Raw genomic sequence first — 21,824 nt, forward strand, 5'->3', positions numbered from 1 at the left:
CTGCTCATGCATAACGTAACCTAACGAACAGGATAAAGAATTTGCAAACATCAGCTCAGCCTTGCAGATCAGTTCTAATCACAGATTAGTTTTCATCAGTCTGTTCCTTTTCCTAGTCATAGCATTGCCTTTGTACTGGGTTATCTCTTTTCTGCAGCAAAAATCAGAATCAGCCTATTTACAATCAAACTTCCAAGGCCCTTGCATTTCAAAACAATGGAAAGATAATGCTATTTATTAGAAAGTCAATAATAACTCAGTGAAACCAAGGCTGACAAAATGAAACAACACAGAAAATGGAGAGACCAAGCAGAAGGATGAGCAAACAGGTAAGCAGGTGATTTTAATGATTCTTTAATTTTGACTGCAGGAAACCTTGATAAAGAAACATATGCTCTTGGAGAAAGACATACTAAGAAAACATTCAAAAGCAACCAAGTATTCAGATTAGGTTGCCAGAAATAATACAGAGAAACCCACCCAGATTATCTGGCAAGACTGCCCATTCTGCCGTAACATAAAATATATGGAAAAAGACAGCAAGTCCAACAGTCAGATGTTTTTAGCCAACACAGGGTCTCTTGCCAAGCCAGGGACCTCCTAACAACATACCTAAACATACACCGTATACTTTTACGCTCTGGTCAGAAACAGAATGCTATTCTCCAAACTAGATGTAATGTTTCAAGATGTATTTATTCTTGAAACTGCATGACTGTATGTCCCATCAGCAGAGGAACAAGTAAACAAAAGAATGTCTGCATCAAATGACCTAAACATGTCCAAGATTGGATGAATCTACAAAATAGATGAATTTCAAATAATATCCCTGTGTTAATATACATTGCCCTCGTCCAGCTTGGTAAGAAAAAGTTAAGCTAAACATGTTAGGGTACCAATTTATGGAACTTACAAATATTTCCCCTTTTTCTTTAGTTTCTGAGAAGCTCAGCATGACTAGCAACATAACCACAAATATTTTAGTCTTTTTAGGGCTTGGATCACAGTTCAGCAAGCAAACAAGAAAAGCAAAATTTTGCTTTGAAAAGACATGTGAAAAACAAATGTCTTGATTCCTATGATCCACTAAGGCTAAATAAAAAAACACTTTGCTTTTGGGCCTTTGTGTTCATGTTGTGAATTCTTTCCTTTTTTTCTTAGCTTCACTCTCTTAGCACCCATAATTAGATGACTGAATTACAGAACTGAAGACTACACACAGCAAACATTTTCAGCAGAGACCAATATTAACTTAAACTTAGGCGAAACTGGCACGTAAGTAGGCTATCATGTTGACCACATCCTAATCCCTTTGGATAACCCTACTCTTTGGAGAGGTGTTTTAAAAAGGAACACTTCACTTAACCTGAAGAACAAGTGTAAACCACAGCTTTTCTGCCAACCTGGCAGTTTTAGAGATGTAACAAGAGTGCCTACGGATTCTAGATAAATAACTTTCTTCCTAATTCAGCATCACATTAGCTCCTCAGCAAATCATTCCTTATGCTCTTTAAAAGATGAAATGTGATTTTGCCTACAAAAAATTCTGGCATTTGTATGGCAACTCCAGGTTCTCCTGCCATGTATCTTACCAACACAAATCAAGCTCCCCTATCTAGCAGAATCTTGGGAGTTCCACACAGGAGGAAAGAAATTGAGTTTGAGGTAAAGTTAGAAGGTTAGTTTGGGAAGAGCAGTGAGGGCAGAATACATCAAAAGAAGACAGAAGAAAAGTAAGGAGGCATTTAATGAAGAACCTTGAATGTTAGAGTTTTGTTTTGGGCGGTTAGTTTATGGTACTTGTTAAGCACTTAGTAAGTGCCAGGCACTGTACTAAGCACTGGGGTAGATACAAGCTAATCAGGTTTGACACAGTCCATGTCCCCAGTGGGGCTCACAGTCTTAATCCCCATTTTATAGATGAAGTAACTGAGGCACAGAGAAGTGAAGTGACTTGCCCTAAGTCACAGCAGACACGTATGTGGCTGAGACAGGATTAGAATCTAGGTCCTCTGACTCCCAGGCCAGTGCTTTTTCCACTCAGCCAAACTAATAAGGAGTATTTGGATAGAAATGGATAGATTGAATGTTTTAAGGAAGGGAATAATGATCCAATCAATAAGTGTATGGTAGATTGATGTGGAAAAAGATTGGAGGCAAGGAGACCAGTAAGAAATATTCCAGTTGATAGGTGATGAGAGAACCTGGGTAGGGTGGAGAGCAAAGAGTAGATTAGGAAAATGTTGTACAACGAAAACTAGTAGGATTTAGCAGCAGACTGAATTTGGGAGATAGACAACAGTCAATGATAGCACCAGAGCTCTGAGCTCATGGGACAAGAAAGATGGTGGTGGTATTGACTGTGATGAAATAGTAGAGGAACAGTGTGGCCTAGTGGAAAGACCAAGGGCCTAGGAGACAGAGGACCTAGGCTCTAATCCCAGCTCTGTCTCAGATCTGCTCTGTGATCTTGGGCAAGTTTTTTTTTTTTAATATGGCATTTTCAAAGTGATTATTATGTGTCAAATACTGTTCTAAGCTCTGGGTTAGGTACAAGTTGATCGGGTCAGACACAGACCCTGTCCCAACACATGAGCTCACAGTCTAAGTAGGAGGGAGAATGGGTTCTGAATCCCCATTTTACAGTTGAGAAAACTGAGGCACAGAGAAATGAAGAGACTTGCTCAAACACACAAAACAAGCAAGATTAGAACCCACAGGTCCTCTGACTCCCAGGCCCATACTCTTTCCACTAAGCCATGTCACAACTTCTCTGTGTCTCATTTACTTCAATTGTAAAATGGGAATTCAATGTCTGTCTCCCTGCCCCTACTTAGAATGTGATCCCTGTGTGGGACAGGAAATGATCTGACCTAATAATAGTGATATTTGTCTAGTGCTTACTATGTGCCCAGCAGCATTCTAAGAAATGGAATAGATATAAGATAATCAGGTCCCACACAGGGCTCACAGTATAAGTAGGAGGGAGAATGGATATTGAAATCTTCACTTTGAAGATGAGGGAACTGAGGCACAGAGAAGTGAAGTGACATCTGAGGTCACACAGGAGGCAAGTAGTAGAGTAGGGATTAGAACCCAGGTTCTGACTCCCAGGGCCGTGCTCTTTCCACTAGGTTGTGCTGCTTCCCTATCTTCCCGAGCTGTTAGGACAGTGCTGTTGCACATAAAAGTGCTTAAGAAATACCGCAATTAGTATAATTGTGGGGAGAGATAGTTTTAGGATGGACCTTAAGGAATTCATTTGCCATATTGAGTTTAAGGTGCCAGCTGATCATCCATGTGAAGGTAACGGGTCAGGAAGAAATGTGAGGTTCTAAAACAGGTAAGACTAGTGAGATGAACTGGGGAATCATCTGCATGGAGGCCATGTAATTGGATGAGCCCCACAGGAGAGTAACTCGAGTGAGAAGAGTAGAAGACCCATAACAGAGGTCTGTGGGATATTTTTATGGTATTTATTAAGCATTTACTATGTGCCAGGCACTGTCCTAATCACTGGGGTAGATACAAACTAATCAGTTTGGCCATGTCCCATCTGGGGCTCACAGTCTCAATCTCTATTTTACCTATGAGGGAAATGAGGCACAGAGAACTGAAGTGACTTGCCCAAGGTCACAGAGCAGACAAAAGGTGGAGTTGGGATTAGAATCCAGGTCCTTCTGACTCCCAGGCCTGGGCTTTATCCACTAGAATACACTGCTTCTCAACAAGAGGTGGAAAAGGAGAAAGAAGATCCCACAAAGTAGAGTTCTGAGATATAAAGAAAGCCAGGATAATATGATGTCAGTGACTAAGCAAGGCCTGAGCCTGGGGGAAGAGCAGGGATGCAAGGCCATGGAATTTGGTATTTTCAGGATTATCCTCCAAGGGAGCTCCATACAACTCTCGCCCTTCTACCTTCTCATACCTTCATTTCATCTCTCCCATCAGTGACCCCTTGTCTATGTCCTCTTTCTCCTCTGGAACTCCCTCCCCCTTCACATCTAACAGTTCACTACTCTCCCCACCTTCCAAACCCTTCTAAACATCACATTTCCTACAAGAGTCTTTCCCTAAGATCTCATTTCAAACTTCCTTCTGTGTTACCTATGCACTTAGGTGTTGAACCCTAAGACATTTTGCTCATCTAGACTATAACCTCCTTGTGGGCAGGGAACATGTCTACCAACTCTGGATTGTAAACTCTGGATTCCCTACCAACGGTGGGCAGGGAATGTGTCTGTTTATTGCTGTACTGCATGCTCCCAATTGTTTAGTACAGTGCTCTGCATACGATAAGCCCGATAAATATGATTGAATGAATTGAATGAATGCATGAACTCTTGTTTTATTGTACTCTCCCAAGCACTTAGTACAGTGCTCAATAAATATGGTTGATTGGTCCCAGACCCACAGAACTTGTGTATAGAGCCTTATATAGAGCCTTAGAGAAGCAGCATGGCTCAGTGGAAAGAACACGGGCTTGGGAGTCAGAGGTCATGGGTTTAAATCCCGGCTCCGCCACATCAGCTGTGTGACTTTGCGCAAGTCACTTAACTTCTCTGTGCCTCAGTGACCTCATGTGTAAAATGGGGATGAAGACTGTGAGCCCCACGTGGGACAACCTGATCACCTTTTATCCCCCCAGCACTTAGAACAGTGCTTTGCACAAGGTAAGCACTTAAATATCATTATTATTATTATTATAATACTTAAACTATTTACCTTATCAGTAGTTTAAATGCCTGTCTTCCTCTGTAATAATAATGATGGTATTTGTTAAGCACTTACTATGTGCCAAGCACTGTTCTAAGTGCTGGGGTAAATACAAAATAATCATGTTGTCCCACATAGGGCGTACAGTCTTAATCCCCATTTTACAGATGAGGTAACTGAGGCCCAGAAAAGTTAAGCGACTTGCCCAAGGTCACACAGCAAACTAGTGATGGAGCAGGGATTAGAAACAGGTTCTTTTGACTCCCAGGACTGTGCTCTATCCACTAGAACAAGTTGCTTCTCCACTTGATAAATACCATTCATTGATAAGATAGGCAGAGGTTAGTGTTGTGCCATTCTAATTTCTGGGGCATTCAGTGCTTAGAATATTGATTCTATAAAGAAAAATAGGTATAACTAAACAAGCATAAAATTAAGCTATCAAATATTAATTTTAACAAAAATTAAATCATTTAAAGATGAATGCATTAATGGGATTTTAGTTTCTAGGTATTTCTCATCACACCATATTTAGTATGTCTATATCTCAGCCCAGTTGAACTGCTACAGCAGATTCCTCAGGAAAACAAGACACTTGTTTCTTTCGAGCCACAAAAGTGTTTTTCACTTGTATTATTTCTAGGGAATGAACTGGCAATATTTTAAAATTCATCTGTTATCTGAAAATACTATCCAAAGGAGACAGGAATCAGATGAACATACATGTGTATTAATTTTTTTTCTTAAAAATCACCTTATAATAAGAGAAGTTTTCATTATTGAATCTTAAACGCTGAGTCAAATGTACTTATCATCCAGACTATTTGATGAACTTCCCATAATACACTTCATTTTTTACCCTTGCTGTAGGGTAATGCTGTTTTGTTTGGGTTCCCAACACATAGGTCAAATTTTCAGGTTAAACATGAAAGCTATTTTCATTTTATTATATAAAACAAGTCATTTCTATTCTTATCACATTAGATTACAGATCCCTTCTGAACCTCACATAACTCTTTTGATCAAAATTCTCAGTCAAGCTTGGCACCATGTAAAACAGTATGAGTTGTAAAGAGAATAAGGACTCTTACCTTGAGTTTGGTCAAACTATTTTCCTACTAAAGGTTGGGATCCACAATATTGGAACATTTCATCTCAAATTAGATTATACTTGAAGCTTGAATCATTGCCAATTCAACTTGAAGAGTTGGTTCTAATTTTTTTGATACAACTCAGATTTTTAGTTTCCTAGTATTTAAATCAGATGCAAAAATATTGTCATCCAAGAAGCAGATGTGGTAACTCTCAATTGTAAATAATTTGTATGAAAAGAGATTCCAGAAGCAGTGTGGTCTAATACTAATAGAGAATGCACCTAGGAGTCAGAAGGACCTGGGTTCTAATCTCAGTTCCGCCACCTGCCTGGTATGTGACCTTGAGCAAGTCACTTTACTTCTTTGTGGCTCAGTTACCTGAGCTGTAAAATGGGGATTAAGACTGTGAGCCTCATGTGGGACATGGGCTATTATCTTGTATAATAATAATGGCATTTGTTAAGCACTTACTATGTGCCGAGCACTGTTCTAAGCTCTGGGGAGAACAAGGTAATCAGATTGTCCCAACTGGGGTTCACAATCTTAATCCCCATTTTACAGATGAGGTAACTGAGACACAGAGAAGAAGAAATGACTCACCTGAGGTCACACAGCTGACAAGTGGCAGAGTTGGGATTAGAACCCACAACCTCTGACTCCCAAGCCCATGCTCTTCCCATTAAGCCAAGCTGCTTCTCCAAGTGCTTAACAAATATTCATTCAGTCATTCAATAGTATTTATTGAGTGCTTACTATGTGCAGAGCACTGTACTTAGTGCTTGGAATGTACAAATCGGCAACAGATAGAGACAGTCCCTGCCCACTGATGGGCTTACAGTCTAATCGGGGGAGAAAGACAGACAAAAACAATAGCAATAAATAGAATCAAGGGGATGTACATCTCATTAAAACAATAGCAATAAGTAGAATCAAGGTGATGTACATCTCATTAACAAAATAAATAGGGTGATAAAAATATATACAATTGAGCGGATGAGCACAGTGCTGAGGGGAGGGGAAGGGAGAGGGGGAGGAACAGAGGGAAAGGGGGGGAAAGGGGGGCTTAGCTGGGGGTGGGTTAAGGGGGGATAAAGGGGCAGCAGAGGGAGCAGAGGGAAAGGGGAAGCTCAGTCTGGGAAGGCCTCTTGGAGGAGGTGAGTTATAAGTAGGGCTTTGAAGAGGGGAAGAGAATTAGTTTGGCAGAGGTGAGGAGGGAGGGCATTCCAGGACCGCGGGAGGACGTGGGCCAGGGGTCGACGGCGAGGTAGGCGAGAATGGGGGACGGTGAGGAGGTGGGCGTCAGAGGAGCGGAGCGTTCGGGGTGGGCAGTGGAAAGAGAGAAGGGAGGAGAGGTAGGAGGGGGCAAGGTGATGGAGAACCTTGAAGCCTAGAGTGAGAAGTTTTTGTTTCATGCAGAGGTTGATAGGCAACCACTGGAGGTTTTTAAGAAGGGGAGTGACATGCCCAGAGCATTTCTGCAAGAAGATGAGCCGGGCAGCAGAATGAAGAATAGACTGGAGCGGGGAGAGACAGGAGCAAGGGAGATCAGAGAGAAGGCTGACACAATAATTCAGTCGGGATATTATGAGAGCCTGTACCAGTAAAATAGCTATTTAGGTGGAGAGGAAAGGGCGGATCTTGGAGATATTTGCATTTCACTTCAATAACTCTCCCAAGACTTCCATTTCTATAGCTCAAAAACAATGAGACTTTCAGCTCCGAAACTGGGTCTTAACTATCCTGCTAGTTCTTGGTGGGACTGTCATCCATTACATCCCCTACCCTAGTACTCTCCATGTGACTGCAGAGGAAAGCAGCCGTCCTGGGAGTAAATGTAGAATTTCCTGATTGAGCTACAGTGGGTGAAAGCAGCAACAATGGGCAAAATGTTACAGCAGCAAATGAGCACAGCACCTCCTAGCCCCCAAGAAGCCCCATTAACTCCTCTCCACACACTCCCGCAGCCCTGAAGACGACCATCTTCTGGCCTCTAATCTCCCCAGTCTATATCCCGGCCACCGTCCCTGTAACTGCCACTTCATTACTTTTGCATCTCCACCTAAGCAACCTTCCATAGTTCCTGAGTTACATACTTGACATTCCCTATGACTTAATCACTAATTCCTCTTCATATCCCCTTTCCCTTATTCTGCCTACCTATAAATTATTTTAGTGTTTGTCTCCCCCGCTATATTTCTAGCTCCTTTAGGGCAGGGATTATCTTTTATTTAGTTGTGGTATTTGTTAAGTGCTTACTATGTGCCAGGCACTATACTAAATGCTGGAGGGAAGACGAGCAAATTGGGTTGGACTCAGTCCATGTCCCACATGGAACTCACAGTCTTAATCCCCATTTTACAGATGAGGCACAGGTAAGTTAAGTGACTTGCCTGAAGTCACACAACAGACAAGTAGCACAGCTGGGATTAGAACCCATGTCCTTCTTACTCCTGGGACCATGCTCTATAGAGAAGCAGCATGGCTCAGTGGAAAGAGCACAGGCTTAGGAGTCAGAGGTCATGGGTTCTACTCCTGGCTCTGCCACCTATCACCTTTGTGACTTTGGGCAAGTCTCAACTTCTCGGTGCCTCAGTTACCTCATCTGTAAAATGGGGATAAAGACTGTGAGCCTCACGTGGGACAACCCAATTACCCTGTATCTACCCCAGCGCTTAGAACAGTGCTCAGCACATAGTAAGCACTTAAATACCAATATTATTATTGTTATTCAATAGTATTTATTGAGCGCTTACTATGTGCAGAGCACTGTACTAAGCACTTGGAATGTATAAATCAGTAACAGATAGAGACAGTCCCTGCCCTTTAGATTCAACGTAATTGGCTCCCAGTCAATCTCCATTTTATGGATGAGATAACTGAGTCACAGAGAAGTTAAGGGACTTGCCACACTGCTTAACTCTCCCAGTGTTTAGTATGGTGCTCTGCATACAGCAGGTCTTAATAAATAGTATTGATTTGCACACCAGGCAATCAGTGGTATTCATTAAGCACTTATTGTGTGTAGAACACTGTTCTAAGCACTTGGAAAAGTACAGTTCAACAGGGTGGGTAGATGCAATCCCTGACCACAAGGAACTTAAGGCCTATAGGGGGAAACAGTCATTAAAGTAGATCAGGGATGGGGGAATAGAATATAAGACTACTTACATAAGCACTGTGGGGCTGGGTGAGAATCAAAGAGCTTAAAAGGTGAACAGCCAAGTTCATAGTCAATGTAGAGGGGAGGGAGGGGAGGGGAAATAGAGGGCTTATTCGAGGAAGGCCTCTTTGGAGGACATGTGAATTTGCAATGTGAATTTAAGAGAGTTTAGAAAGTGGGGAGAGAGGTGGACTGTTGGATAAGAAAGTGGGGGGAGTTTCAGGCCCAAAGGAGAATGTGGGCAAGGGGTAGGGGGCAAGATGGGCAGCAGGAAATCCTGAAAATCTGGAGGAGGCAAGGACAGCTGTGCAGAGTGGCAACTATTTGTCTCTTATTTCTGCTCAGCTCTGACCAGACGTGTGTGTGTTTTTAGCTTCTTTCTCCCCGATATAAGTGGGTCTTCCTTGCTTAAGTGTGGCTATTTCCTCTTGCCCATACTTATACCTATTGCTCTGCCTCTTCATTGCTTTTATTCTCCCTTATTTTTACAGACCTCCATTCTTTGGAGGTCTTCCCCATCACTCTTCCTTGAGGTAAGCCCCGGATGCTATTTGGACTTTAGAATATTAGGTTGATTTCATCATAAACCTCATTTTAGAGGAATAGTTTGTAGTCTGTATTGTATAGTCTAGACCGTAAGCTCATCGTAGACAGTAAATGTGCCAACTCTGTTGTATTGTACTCTCCTAAGTGCTTAGTACAGTGCTCTCCACATAGCAGTTCCTTGAACATAGCAGGGAAGCAGGTTGGCAAAGTGGTTAGAGCATAGGCTGGGGGGTCAGAAGGACCTGGGTTCTAATTCCCACTCTGCCATTTGTCTGCCACGTGACCTTGGGCAAATCAGTTAACTTTTCTGTGCTTCATTTACCTCATCTATAAAATTGAGAGTAAGACTGTGAGTCCCCATGAGGGGACACCTCCCACCTCTACATCAAACAGAAACTCATTACCATTGGCTTTAAAGCACAAAATCACCTTGCCCCCGCCTACCTCACTTCACTGCCCTCCTACAGCCCAGGCTGCACACTTCATTCCTCTAATGCTAATCTTCTCACTGTACCTCAGTTTCGTCTATCTCATCGCCGACCTCTCGCCCACGTCCTGCCTCTGGCCTGGAACAACCTCCCCCCTCATAACCAACAGACAATTACTTTCCCCACCTTAAAAGCCTTGTTGAAGACACACCTCCTCCAAGAGGCCTTCTCTGACTAAGCCCTCTTTTCCTATTCTTCAATTCCCTTCCTCATCATCCCAACTTGCTCTTTTTATTCATCCCCGCCTCCCAGCCCAGCCCCACAGCACTTAGGTATATATCAGTCTGTCTCCCCCACTCCGGATAGTAAGCTTGTTGTGGGCAAGGAATGTTTCTATTATATTGTGATATTGTGCTCTCCCAAGTGTCTAGTACAGTGCTCTGCAAACAGTAAGCATTCAATAAATATGACTGACTGACTGACATGGACTGTATCCAACCTAATTAGTTTGTATCTACTCCAGCTCTTAGTACAGTACCTGGCACGTAGTAGCACTCAACAGATAGAATATATATGTAAAAAACACCTCAATAAGTACCACTGATTGATCCATCATCAAACTTTCTAAATTGTCCTAAGTGCACCTATAATGTGAAAGGCTGTATTGAAATATTAAGGTTGATTTCAATGATAATGATTTTATTGTACTTAGTCAATCCTACAAGTCCTGGCTATTCCCTCATGGGGTGCTCTGCATGTAGATAATAATCAGGTCCCTGATCTAATGTTGTTTCATGTAGCACCTGCTCACTGCTAGAACTCATTCAATAATAAGACTGGTGGCATCATGAATAATACCACCAATATTAATAGAAATTTTCTTCCTATTAAAGAGGTGCCAAGAATTATCATCCAGGGAAACTGAGGTACTCTGCCTAATTTACAATTGGGAAAGAATCCGCTCAAAAATTCCAGAACTGGAATAACTATTTGTGAAGTAGGAACATCAGACATTGGAGAGGAAATGAAGCAAGCAGAGCAAAGCACCCAGGCTCCCAGTATATCACTCAATCAACTGTTTTTATTCAGCACTTACTGTGTGTATAGCACTGTACTAAGCACTTGGGTGAGTATGATATAACAATGTAACAGACACATTCTCTGCCCACAACCAACTCACACAAATTACCAAATGAGGATGAGCATGGCGTAGTGGATAGAGCATGGGCCTGGGAGTCAGAAGGTCCTGGGTTCTAATCATGTTCTGCCACTTGTCTGCTGTGTGACCTTGGGCAAGTCACTTCATTTCTTTGTGCCTCAGTTCCTTCATATGAAAAATGGGGACTGAGAATGTGAGTCCCACATGGGACAGATACTGTGCCCATCTCGATTTGCTTATATCCACCCCAGAGCTTAGTACAATGCCCGGCACATAGTAAATGCTTAATACCATCATTATTATTATCACAGAATCCATTTATTTATATTAAAGTCTATCTCCCCCTCTGGACCATAAGCTGGCAGTAGGCAGGGAATGTGTCTGCCAACTCTGTCACATTGCATGCTCCCAAGTGTACAGTGCTCTTAACAAAGGGCTCAATAAATACCATTGATGATGATTCACATCTTATCAGACTCTGTTTTCCTGAAGTAATTTAAAGTAACAATCAGTAGCACTGGATGTGTGCAGAATATTATACTAAGTGCTAGGGAGAGTACATAATTCAAATTATCAACAGATCTGACATCAGGGCTCCAGAGGTCAGTCACGATTGCCTAAGATTTGGAGTTCCTACTCCCCCCAGGACAATAGCCCCTACCACCAGTGCAATAGTTAAAACATTGGGAAGGTTATATTAAGTTAGGTTTTCCTATGGGACGGTTCGTCGAGTTAAGACATTGATACATTTTAGCTGTTATAACTATTCAATTGTTCTAGTCAATCTGTTTCCCCATGTTATGACTCATTTTTAAATTGTTGACTTTTCCTTATATGTGTCTATCCTGGCTCCCCCCCAGTCCAACATTGTCAACCCCTTGTGAGCCAAGGATATGTTTGAATCAATGTCCATACATTCTTCCTAGCACAGGAGTCTGGTCACTACACACACTCAGTAAATGACCGTCACATTTTTACACCCAAACCATTTAAGCAGCAGATGCAACTGCTGGTTAGTCAACTGACCCTGATGTCCACTACATTCTAAATTCTCTTTGCCATTGGATGTTTGTTACCCAGTGGTTTTTAAGGCTTTCACTAGGCAATAGACATGAGGACTACTTTCTTACTTTAAATAAGTTTGCTAAACAGGATCATTTCAAAACATATCAAAGAGAAATACGGTACATATCAACACTATAGACAGTAAACTCCATGGGGGCACAGAATATTTCTACCAGTTCTGCTTCACTATATATTTCCAGTCCTTTGTACACAGTAAATGCTCAATATAAATATCATTGATTGATTATTCTACCTCTTTCAGTAGTCTCCTAATTTTGTCAACTGCTTAAGACAACCAACTTAAGGTCAGTGAAGGCTTTTAAACATTTGCTGAGAATTCATACTAACAGGGCTGGACATTCTACCAGCCACGAAAGGTGACATACCCCACCATACAAAGTCTGTTTTGGAAACCAAGTTGTTAACTGTAAAAAGTATGCATTTAAGTTGGCCCTAGGCTCCTGCAAAACACAAAATGCAATCCTCTCACACTTATTACTTCATTTCAGGATTACAGAACTTCTGGTTACATGGAACCTGGACTTTTCCCCTTCATTTTGGTCCATATTTGGTTCCACAATCAATCAAATCAATCGTATTTAGTGAGCACTTACTGTGTGCAGAGCACTGTACCAAGCAATTGTGAGAGTACAATACAACAGAGGTGGTAGCCATGTTCCCTGCCCACAAGGAGCTTACAAGGGAGACAGACCTTAAAAAAAATTATGGATATGTACAAAAGTACTCTGGAGCTGAGAGTGGGGTGAATAAAGGGTACAAATCCAAGTACAAGGGCGACAGAAAGGAGAGGGAATAGGGGAAATGAGGAGTCAGTTGGGAAGGATTCCTGAAGATGTGATTTTAATAAGGCTTTAAAGGTTGGGGAGAGTGACTGTCGGACATGAAGCAGGAGGGCAGTTCAGGGCCAGAGGGAGGACAAGGGCAAGACTTCAGCAGCGAAATAGAAGCGATTAAGGTGCATATAGTAAGTAGTTTGGTGTGAGAGGAGTGAAGTGAATGTGTTTGTAGTGGAAAAACAGAGAGGTAAAATAGAAGAGGAGAAGGTGATTGAGGGTCGGTCTCAAAGTCAATGGCAGGAGTTTCTGTTAGATGCAGAGGTGGACGGGTAACCACTGGAAGCTCTCGAGGCATGGAGAATCGCTGAAAGAACAGTTTTTTTCAGAAAAATAATCCAGGCAGTAAAGTATGGAGTGGAATGGGGAGAAACAGAAGGCAGGTAGGTCAGCAAGGAGGCTCAAGGTGGGAGAGGATAAGTACTTGGATCAACGTGGTAGTAATTTGGATGAAGGGGATGGCAAATTTTAGGGATGTTGTGAAGGTAGAACCGACAGGATGTGGTAACAGATCAAATATGTGGGTTGAATGAGAGAGAGGTGAGCAGAGGACAATGCCCAGACTAAGGGCTTGCGAGACATGGAGGACGGTGGTGCTGCCAATACTGATGGGAAACTCAAGGGAAGGACAAGATGAATGATGGTTGGATGATAAGGGGAGGACAAAAGGAAAGTTAAGATGAAAAGTTCTTAGTTTAGACATGTTTAGTTTGAGGTATAAGGTGACATATTCAAGTAGAGATGCCTGGAAGGTAGGAGGAAATATGAGACTACAGAGAAGGAGAGAGGTCAGGGCTGGTGTGATGTGCATGTGTGAACCATTTAACTAATAGTCAAGAAATACACTGAAGATTAACATTAGGAAGACTTGCTATGAAGAGCCTGGAAAAAGTCATGAACTGTGCTGATATAACAATTTCCACAAAAATACAAATTGTCAATTCAATGGTGCTTCAGTGACAGTGTATGAATCTGAAAGCTGGATAGTGGAAAAAAAAGGATAGAAAGATCATTTATTCTTCTGAAAAGTGGTATTGGAAAAGGCTTTTGAGAATATCATGGACCGCCCGAAAAACACACAAATGGATTTTGGAGCAAATTGAGCCTAAGTGGTCTTTGGAAGGCCAAATGACGACTTAGATTAGCATATTTTGGACACGTCATCAGGAGGACTAATTCTCTGGAGAAGACACAAATACCAGGGAAAATCCAGGGAAAACGTGGAAGAGGCAGACCGTGAGCCAGATGGATAGAAATCATGACACCGATAACAGAAAAACATTAGCAAAGTTATGGATTATAACAGAAGACAGAACGTCCTGGAGAATATACATCTATAGAGTCGCTATGAATCGGAAATCACTGAACGGCACTTGATAATAATAAAGGAAGTCTCGGGGCCCCTGAGGTGGATTCAGCCCAGGACAAACACTTCATTCATTTCGGAGAAGCAGCATAGCGTAGTGGATAGAGCACAGACCTAGGAGTCCGAAGGTCATGGGTTCTAATCCTGGTTCCGCCACGTGTCTGCTGTGTGACCTTGGGCAAATCACTTCGTTCCTCTGTGCCTCAGTTACCTCATCTGTACAGTGGGGATGGAGACAGTGAGCCCCACATGGGGCAGGGACTGTGTCCAATTCTATTGGCTTGTATCCATTTTGGCGCTTAGTAGAGTGTCTGGCACACAGTAAGCACTTAACACCATTATTATTAATAGTACTCATTGGGGCCGGCCCTGGTGTGGAAGTGGAGGCCATGGCCCCCGCGGTTAACAGCCCCTCTGAAAACCCACGTCTAGCTCACTTTGCTCATCAGGCAGGACCGGTTGTCTATTTAGTGCTTCGTTCATTCATTCGATCGTGTTTACTGAGTGCTTAATGTGTGCAGAGCACTGTACTCTACTAAGCGTTTGTTTCCAAGAGGCCCGAGCTCTCTCGGTCTGTGGACCCCGGTCCCCTATGGATCCCCCGGAACGAATCCCGTCGCCCCCCACGAATCCCAAATTGGATGCCCCCTTTTCCCCTCCAACCCCCTAGGACATGGCCAGGAGAGTGACCAGTCACTGACCTCAAGAATGCTGGCCAACTGGGGGGTGTCAAATGTCAAACCCACCTGCCGGTACGCGTTCTTCTCTTCCCGTTTTTAGAACAAGCCTTTTTCTTTTTTTTTTCTGTCTTACTACGTGCCAAGCACTGTTCATTCATTCATTCAATAGTATTTATTGAGTGCTTACTATGTGCAGAGCACTGTACTAAGCACTTGGAATGTACAATTCCGCAACAGATAGAGACAATCACCGCCCAGTGACGGGAGATACAAGGTTATCAGGTTGTCCCAGGTGGGGCTCACAGTCTTAATCCCCATTTTACAGATGAGGTAACTGAGGCACAGATAAGTTACGTGACTTGCCCAAAGTCACACACTTGACAAGTGGTGGAGCCAAGATTAGAACCCACGACCTCTGACTCCCAAGCCCTTGTTCTTTCCACTATGCCATGCTGCGTCTCAAAACTGTAAGCTCGTTGTGAGCAGGGAATGTATTTAATGTTCTATTGTCCCCTCCCAAGCACTTAGTACAGTGCTTTGCTCACAGTAAGCTCTCAATAAATATGATTAATACATCTGCTTCTCCCTAAGCACAAACCTTTGAGCTTATGATGGTGTGATACGTCTCTCCTCTGGGCAAGAGGCGAGGTGGGCCCTCTCTGGATTCTATGGACAGTAATTCCCCCGAGATGGCCCCAGTGATTCCCAGCGATGAAGAGGGGGCGTAATGGGGTCATCCCTCTCCGGACTCACCACGATTTAGAGAGTTACAGCATGGCCTAGTGGACAGAGCACGGGCCTGGGAGTCAGAAGGACCCGAGTTCTAATTCTGGCTCCACTTATCTGTTTTGTGACTTTGGGCAAATCACATCACTTCTCTGGGCCTCCATTGCCTCAGCTATAAAATGGGGATGAAGACTGTGAGCCCCATGTGGGGTCAACCTGATTACCTGGTATCTACCCCAGTGCTTAGAACAGTGCTCGGCCCAGAGTGAGCACTTAGCAAATACCATTATTATTATTATGATTAACTCTTCCCTCCGCCTCCTACATGGGACAATCTGATTACCTTATCTCTACCTCATTCATTCTATTGTATTTACTGAGCACTTAACGTGCCCAGAGCTCTGTAATAAGCGCTTGGAAAGTACAATGATGAGCACCCCCCTCTGTCTCCTATGTGGGACAACCCGGTTACCTTGTCTCTGCCCCAGGGCTTAGAACAATCCTCAGCACATAGCAAACACTTAGAAAATACTATTATGATGATGAGAATGATGAGCACCTCCCTCCCCTTCCTACGTGGGACAACCGGATTAGCTTGTCTCAATAACAGCATTGAGAACAGTGCTCAGCACATAGTAAGCACTTAGGGAAATACCATGATGATGATGAGAACGATGAGCTCCTCCTTCCCCTTCCTACATGGGACAACCCCATTACCTCGTCTCTGCCCCAGCACTGAGAACAGTCCTCAGCACATAGTAAGCACTTAGGAAATACTATGATGATGATGATAATGATGAGCACCTCCCTCCCCTTCCTACGTGGGACAGTCAAATTACCTTGCCTCAGTAACAGAGCTCTGAACAGTGCTGAGCACATAGTAAGCACTTAGGAAATACTATGATGATTATGAGAATGATGAGCACCTCCTCCCCTTCCTACGTGGGACAACCCCATTACCTTGTCTCTGCCCCAGCATTTAGAAGAATCCTCAGCACATAGCAAGCACTTAGGAAATACCATGATGATGATGAGAATGATGATCACCTCCCTCCCCTTCCTATGTGGGACAACCCCATTGCCTAGTCTCTGCCCCAGCGTTAAGAACAGTGCTCAGCACATAGTAAGCACTTAGGAAATACTATGATGATGATGACAATGATGAGCACCTCCCTCCCCTTTGTAGGTGGGACAACCTCATTGCCTTGTCTCAACCCCAGCGCTTAGAAGAGTCCTCAGCACATAGCAAGCACTTAGGAAATACCATGATGATGATGAGAACGATGAGCACCTCCCTCCCCTTCCTACATGGGACAACTGGATTACCTTGTCTCAATTACAGCGCTCAGAACAGTGCTCAGCACATGGTAAGCACTTAGGAAATACTACGATGATGATGATGAGAAAGATGAGCACCTCCCTCCCCTTCCTACGTGGGACAACCCCATTGCCTTGTCTCTGCCCCAGCGCTTAGAAGAGTCCTCAGCACATAGCAAGCACTTAGGAAATACCATGATGATGATGAGAACGATGAGCACCTCCCTCCCCTTCCTACATGGGACAACTGGATTACCTTGTCTCAATCACAGCGCTGAGAACAGTGCTCAGCACATAGTAAGCACTTAGGAAATGTCATGATGATGATGAGAACGATGAGCACCTCCCTCCCCTTCCTACGTGGGACAACCCCATTACCTTGTCTCTGCCCCGGCGCCCAGAGGAGTCCCCGGGAGAGCCCGAGGGCTTAGCAGAGACCATCACCAAGAAGAGGAGGATGAAGCCCCCTCGTCCCCTTACCCAGATAGTGCCTCAGGTCCAGCAGGAATGGAGGGGGTCCCCCGTTGAGCTGGTAGAAGAGGGAGCCGAGGCAGAAGGCCAGCAGGGTGGCCATGCAGAAGCCGTAGTCCCGGAGGGTGAAGCGCAGGGTGGGTGGCAGGGAGCCGGGGCGGCTCGGCCGGCGGACCCAGGAGTCCCGGCCGCCCCCGCCGTGCTGCTCCTGCTCCTGCTTCATCTCCCCCGGCTCCCACGGCCCGGCCCGCCCGGGGAAAGGTCACCCATTCGCCCCCGGACCCCAAAGGACCGGATCGGACCGGGTGGGAGAGAAGGGGGCGTCGGGGGGCGGCTCAGGACACTTTCCTCGCCATCGCCCACCCCTCTTCTTCCTCCCCGAGGAGCCCGCCGCCGCGTCCCGGGCTGGGAGGGACGAGGAGGAGGAGGAGGAGGAGGGACCAAGGCAGGGAGGGACGGAGGGAGGGAGGGAGTCCCGGGCTGGGGAGGAGGGAGAGGGTGGGGAGGGAGTCCCGGGCTGGGGAGGAGGGAGAGGGTGGGGAGGCAGTCCCGGACTCGCTCCTCTCTCCAGCCCCGGGCCACCCTCCGCTCCTCTCCGACTCCGGCTCCCTCCCGGCAGGGTCCCCGGCCTCCTCTCCCCTTTCCTCCGGGACCCCGTTCGGGATTCTCGGAAAAGCTACCGGCCGGACACTCTCACCCTCGCTCCACCTCCTTGACAGGGGTTCTCCTTCTCCTCCTCCTTTCCCTTCCTCCTCCTCCTCTCCCTCCTTTCCCTTCCTCCTCCTCCCCCTCTCCCTCCTTTCCCTTCCTCCTCCTCCCCCTCTCCCTCCTTTCCCTTCCTCCTCCTCCCCCTTTCCCTCCCTCCTCCTCCCCCTCCTTTCCCTCCCTCCTCCTCCCCCTCCTTTCCCTCCCTCCCCCTCCTTTCCCTCCCTCCCCCTCCTTTCCCTTCCTCTCCCTCCTTTCCCTTCCTCCTCCTCCCCCTCTCCCTCCTTTCCCTTCCTCCTCCTCCCCCTCTCCCTCCTTTCCCTTCCTCCTCCTCCCCCTCTCCCTCCTTTCCCTTCCTCCTCCTCTCCCTCTCCCTCCTTTCCCTTCCTCCTCCTCTCCCTCTCCCTCCTTTCCCTTCCTCCTCCTCTCCCTCCTCCTCTTCCTTCCTCCTCCTCTCCCTCTCCCTCCTCCTCTCCCTCTCCCTCCTTTCCCTTCCTCCTCCTCTCCCTCTCCCTCCTTTCCCTTCCTCCTCCTCTCCCTCTCCCTCCTCCTCTCCCTCTCCCTCCTTTCCCTTCCTCCTCCTCTCCCTCTCCCTCTCCCTCCTCCTCTCCCTCTCCCTCCTCCTCTCCCTCTCCCTCCCTCCTCCTCCCCCTTCCCCTCCTCTCCCTCTCCCTCCCCCTCTCCCTCCTCCTCCTCCTTTCCCTCCTCGTCCTCTCCCTTCCTCCTCCTCCTTTCCCTCCTCGTCCTCTCCCTTCCTCCTCCTCGCCCTTCCTCCTCCTCTCCCTTCCTCCTCCTTTCCCTTCTTTCCCTTCCACCTCCCCCTTTCCCTTTCTCCTCCCCCTCCTTTACCTCCTTTCCCTTCCTCCTCTCCCTCCTTTCCTCCTCCTCCCCCTTCCTCTCCTCCTCCTCTCCCTTCCTCCTCCTCTGTCTCTCCTTCACCCTTTCGGGCTTGTGCCTGCGAATCTCGCCCTGGTGTCACATTACCCGGGCGGGAGGAGCGGAGGAGAGTCCAGCAACTAGGAAAAAAGTTTGCTGCTGTTTTTTCCCCTCTTCTTTTGCCCCCCTCTCTCTCGATCACTCCTTTCGATCTCGTCTCCGTTACTGCTCCACCAGCGACCTCTTGGGGGCTTTGCCGAGTTTTGTGTTTTGGGTTGTTTTTTTTTTCTTCCTTTCTCCCTCCTCCCCCTTGCTAGTTCACCGCCACGGGGAGGAAGAGGGTAAGAAACATTCCTCTTGGCTACGTTTCCCCCCCCCCACTACTTTCCTGCCTCCATGTTCCGTCTGAGCCGCACGAGAATCCCGAACAAAAAGAGACCCCGCTACTCAAGAACTGTCCTCACCCCAGGATGGAGAGAAACACTCACCAGGGTAGGAAGAGAGGTCCCGCTCAGGTGGTGAAAGGGACTGACAATCACAGGCAGGCTCAATTGGCCCCAGGTGGGAAAATAGGTGAAACATTTAGAAAGGGAGATGCCATATTTATAGGCTCAAAGACCAGGGTTAACCGCTTCCAAGGAAAGATCTTCTTCAAGCATATTCAAGATGTTTTTGATTTCTTTTTGAAATTTCCCCCAAATGGGAAGTGCAAAAATTTACCCATTGAATTTTCTACCAAAATGCTCTCGGGAACCTCGGGCTATGCTATGAATTTGGCAGAAATGCTTTCCACCTTCTTAATGAGCCAGGTGTTTGAGGATCTTTAAACATCTCATAATTGGCTTGCATGAGTTGCTTTTCTTCAGACAGAGAGAAGGGTGTGTGGGTATGTGTGACATGCCCATTGAACTAGGACTAATGGCATCATTAGCTTTTCAGAAAGGGAAGGAAAAGATGTTGATTCTACATCAACTGCTGCTCTTAGGTCATAGGGAATAATAGACAGCAATGACGTTTAAAAGACAAAAGGACTAGGTTACCATTTTGATCTGACAAGGATTTGCAGAAATTAAGAACTGAAGTGTACTGGAGGTTCAGCTCTATAGCCAAGATACCAGTACTGTGTAATGAGTGAATGAGGCAGTCTAGGGAATGGAAGGGCAAGGTGAGCATGTATAATTTCAAGATTAATTCTTGCATTCTCAACTGATTCTGACCCCTGGTGTGAGTTAAAAAATTTTTAAAGTAGAGAACACTAAAACAATATTTCAAGGTATCAGACAATCATGCTCAACAGAGCGTGTTAGCAAATATGGCAGAAAGAAAAGACTATTCCATGTAGCTTTCAACTTCAAAAATATTTTGCTCTGTCATTTTTATTAGTTTTTCAGATAGGTTGAATTTTTGACTTCTCATTGGAAGAGCTTCTCCCTGGCTTTATCATGGTTGGCCTACTGCATCAGCATTCTTACTCGTCTCCCTGCCTCTAGCTTCTTCATTGAGTACCTAACTGCTTAGGGCTGAAGTGTTAGTTGGGGGAAAATAGGGTGGGGAGAAGAGAGAGATTCAGCAGGAAATGCCTCCTGGAAGAGTTGTAAGGTATTTGAAGATGGGGAGAACAGTGGTTTGCCATATGTGGAGGGAGGTCATTCCAGGCAGAAGGGAGGGTGTAAGCAAGAGATCAGTGGTGGGAGAGAGGAGAATGAGGCACAGAGAGTAGGCTGACGTGCAAAACAGGGAATAGTGGAGAAGAAGAGCCAGGGTAAGGAATGGGGAGAGCTGAATGAGTGTCAGAAAGTTGGTAGTCAGGAGTATCTGTCTGATACATGAAGGAATTGGTGGTGGTTGAGGAATGTAGAGAGATGACAGAGAATGATGTAGTTCCCTGCCCACAGTGAGCTTATATTTGAGAAGAGGAGACAGACATCATTCATTCAATTGTATTTGAGAGCTTACTATTTGCAGAGCACTGTACTAAGTGCTTGGAAGAGTACAGTAGAAATAAATTACAAATATGTACACAAGGGCTGTGGTGCTGAGGGAGGGGTGAATAAAGGGAGCAAATCAGGGAAACGCAGAGGGAGTGGGAGAAGAGGAAATGAGGGCTTAGTCTGGGAAGGCCTCTTCGGGGAGATGTGCCTTCATTTAGTCTTTGAAGGTGGGGAGAGTAGTTGTTTGTCAGATATGAAGAGGAAGGTGTGCTGGGCCAGAGACAGGATGTGGTCGAGAGGTCGGTGGCGAGATAGATGAGATCGAGGTACTTTGAGTAGGATGGCATTAGAAGAGAAAAGTCTGCAGGCTGGGTTGTAGTAGGAGAGCAACGTGGTGAGTTAGGAGGGGGCAAGGTGGTTGAGTGCTTTAAAGCCGACGATAAGGAGTTTCTGTTTGATGCAGAGGTGGAAGGGACACCACTGAAGGTTCTTGAGGAGTGGCAAAACATGGACTGAATGTTTTGTAGAAAATTGATCTGGGCAGCAGAGTGAAGTATGGACTGGAGTGGGAAGAGACAGGAGGCAAGGAGGCTGATAGAGTAATCAAGATGGGATAGGAAAAGTGTTTGCATTAAAGTGATCTTCCTTTCTCCAGTCTCTTCCCTCTCCATGTCACTCTGCTATCTGAAGGATATTTCCAGGAACATGTTCTCCCTACCCCTCAAAAGCC

At 45.4% G+C, this 21,824-nt stretch overlaps 1 protein-coding gene across 1 annotated transcript in view; it reads right to left on the reverse strand.

Moving 5' to 3' along the window:
- Positions 1–18,065, reverse strand: part of UST (uronyl 2-sulfotransferase) — a 305,282-nt gene extending 287,217 nt beyond the window's left edge. The window contains exon 1 of the mRNA XM_029056424.2: positions 17,592–18,065. Coding sequence (XP_028912257.1) covers positions 17,592–17,805 — 214 coding nt within the window. The 5' untranslated portion in view covers positions 17,806–18,065. The remainder of the gene's footprint in view (positions 1–17,591) is intronic.
- Between the last annotated feature and the right edge of the window lie 3,759 nt (positions 18,066–21,824).

The sequence above is a fragment of the Ornithorhynchus anatinus genome, chromosome 2 (assembly GCF_004115215.2).
Source record: "Ornithorhynchus anatinus isolate Pmale09 chromosome 2, mOrnAna1.pri.v4, whole genome shotgun sequence".
NCBI lineage: Eukaryota > Metazoa > Chordata > Mammalia > Monotremata > Ornithorhynchidae > Ornithorhynchus > Ornithorhynchus anatinus.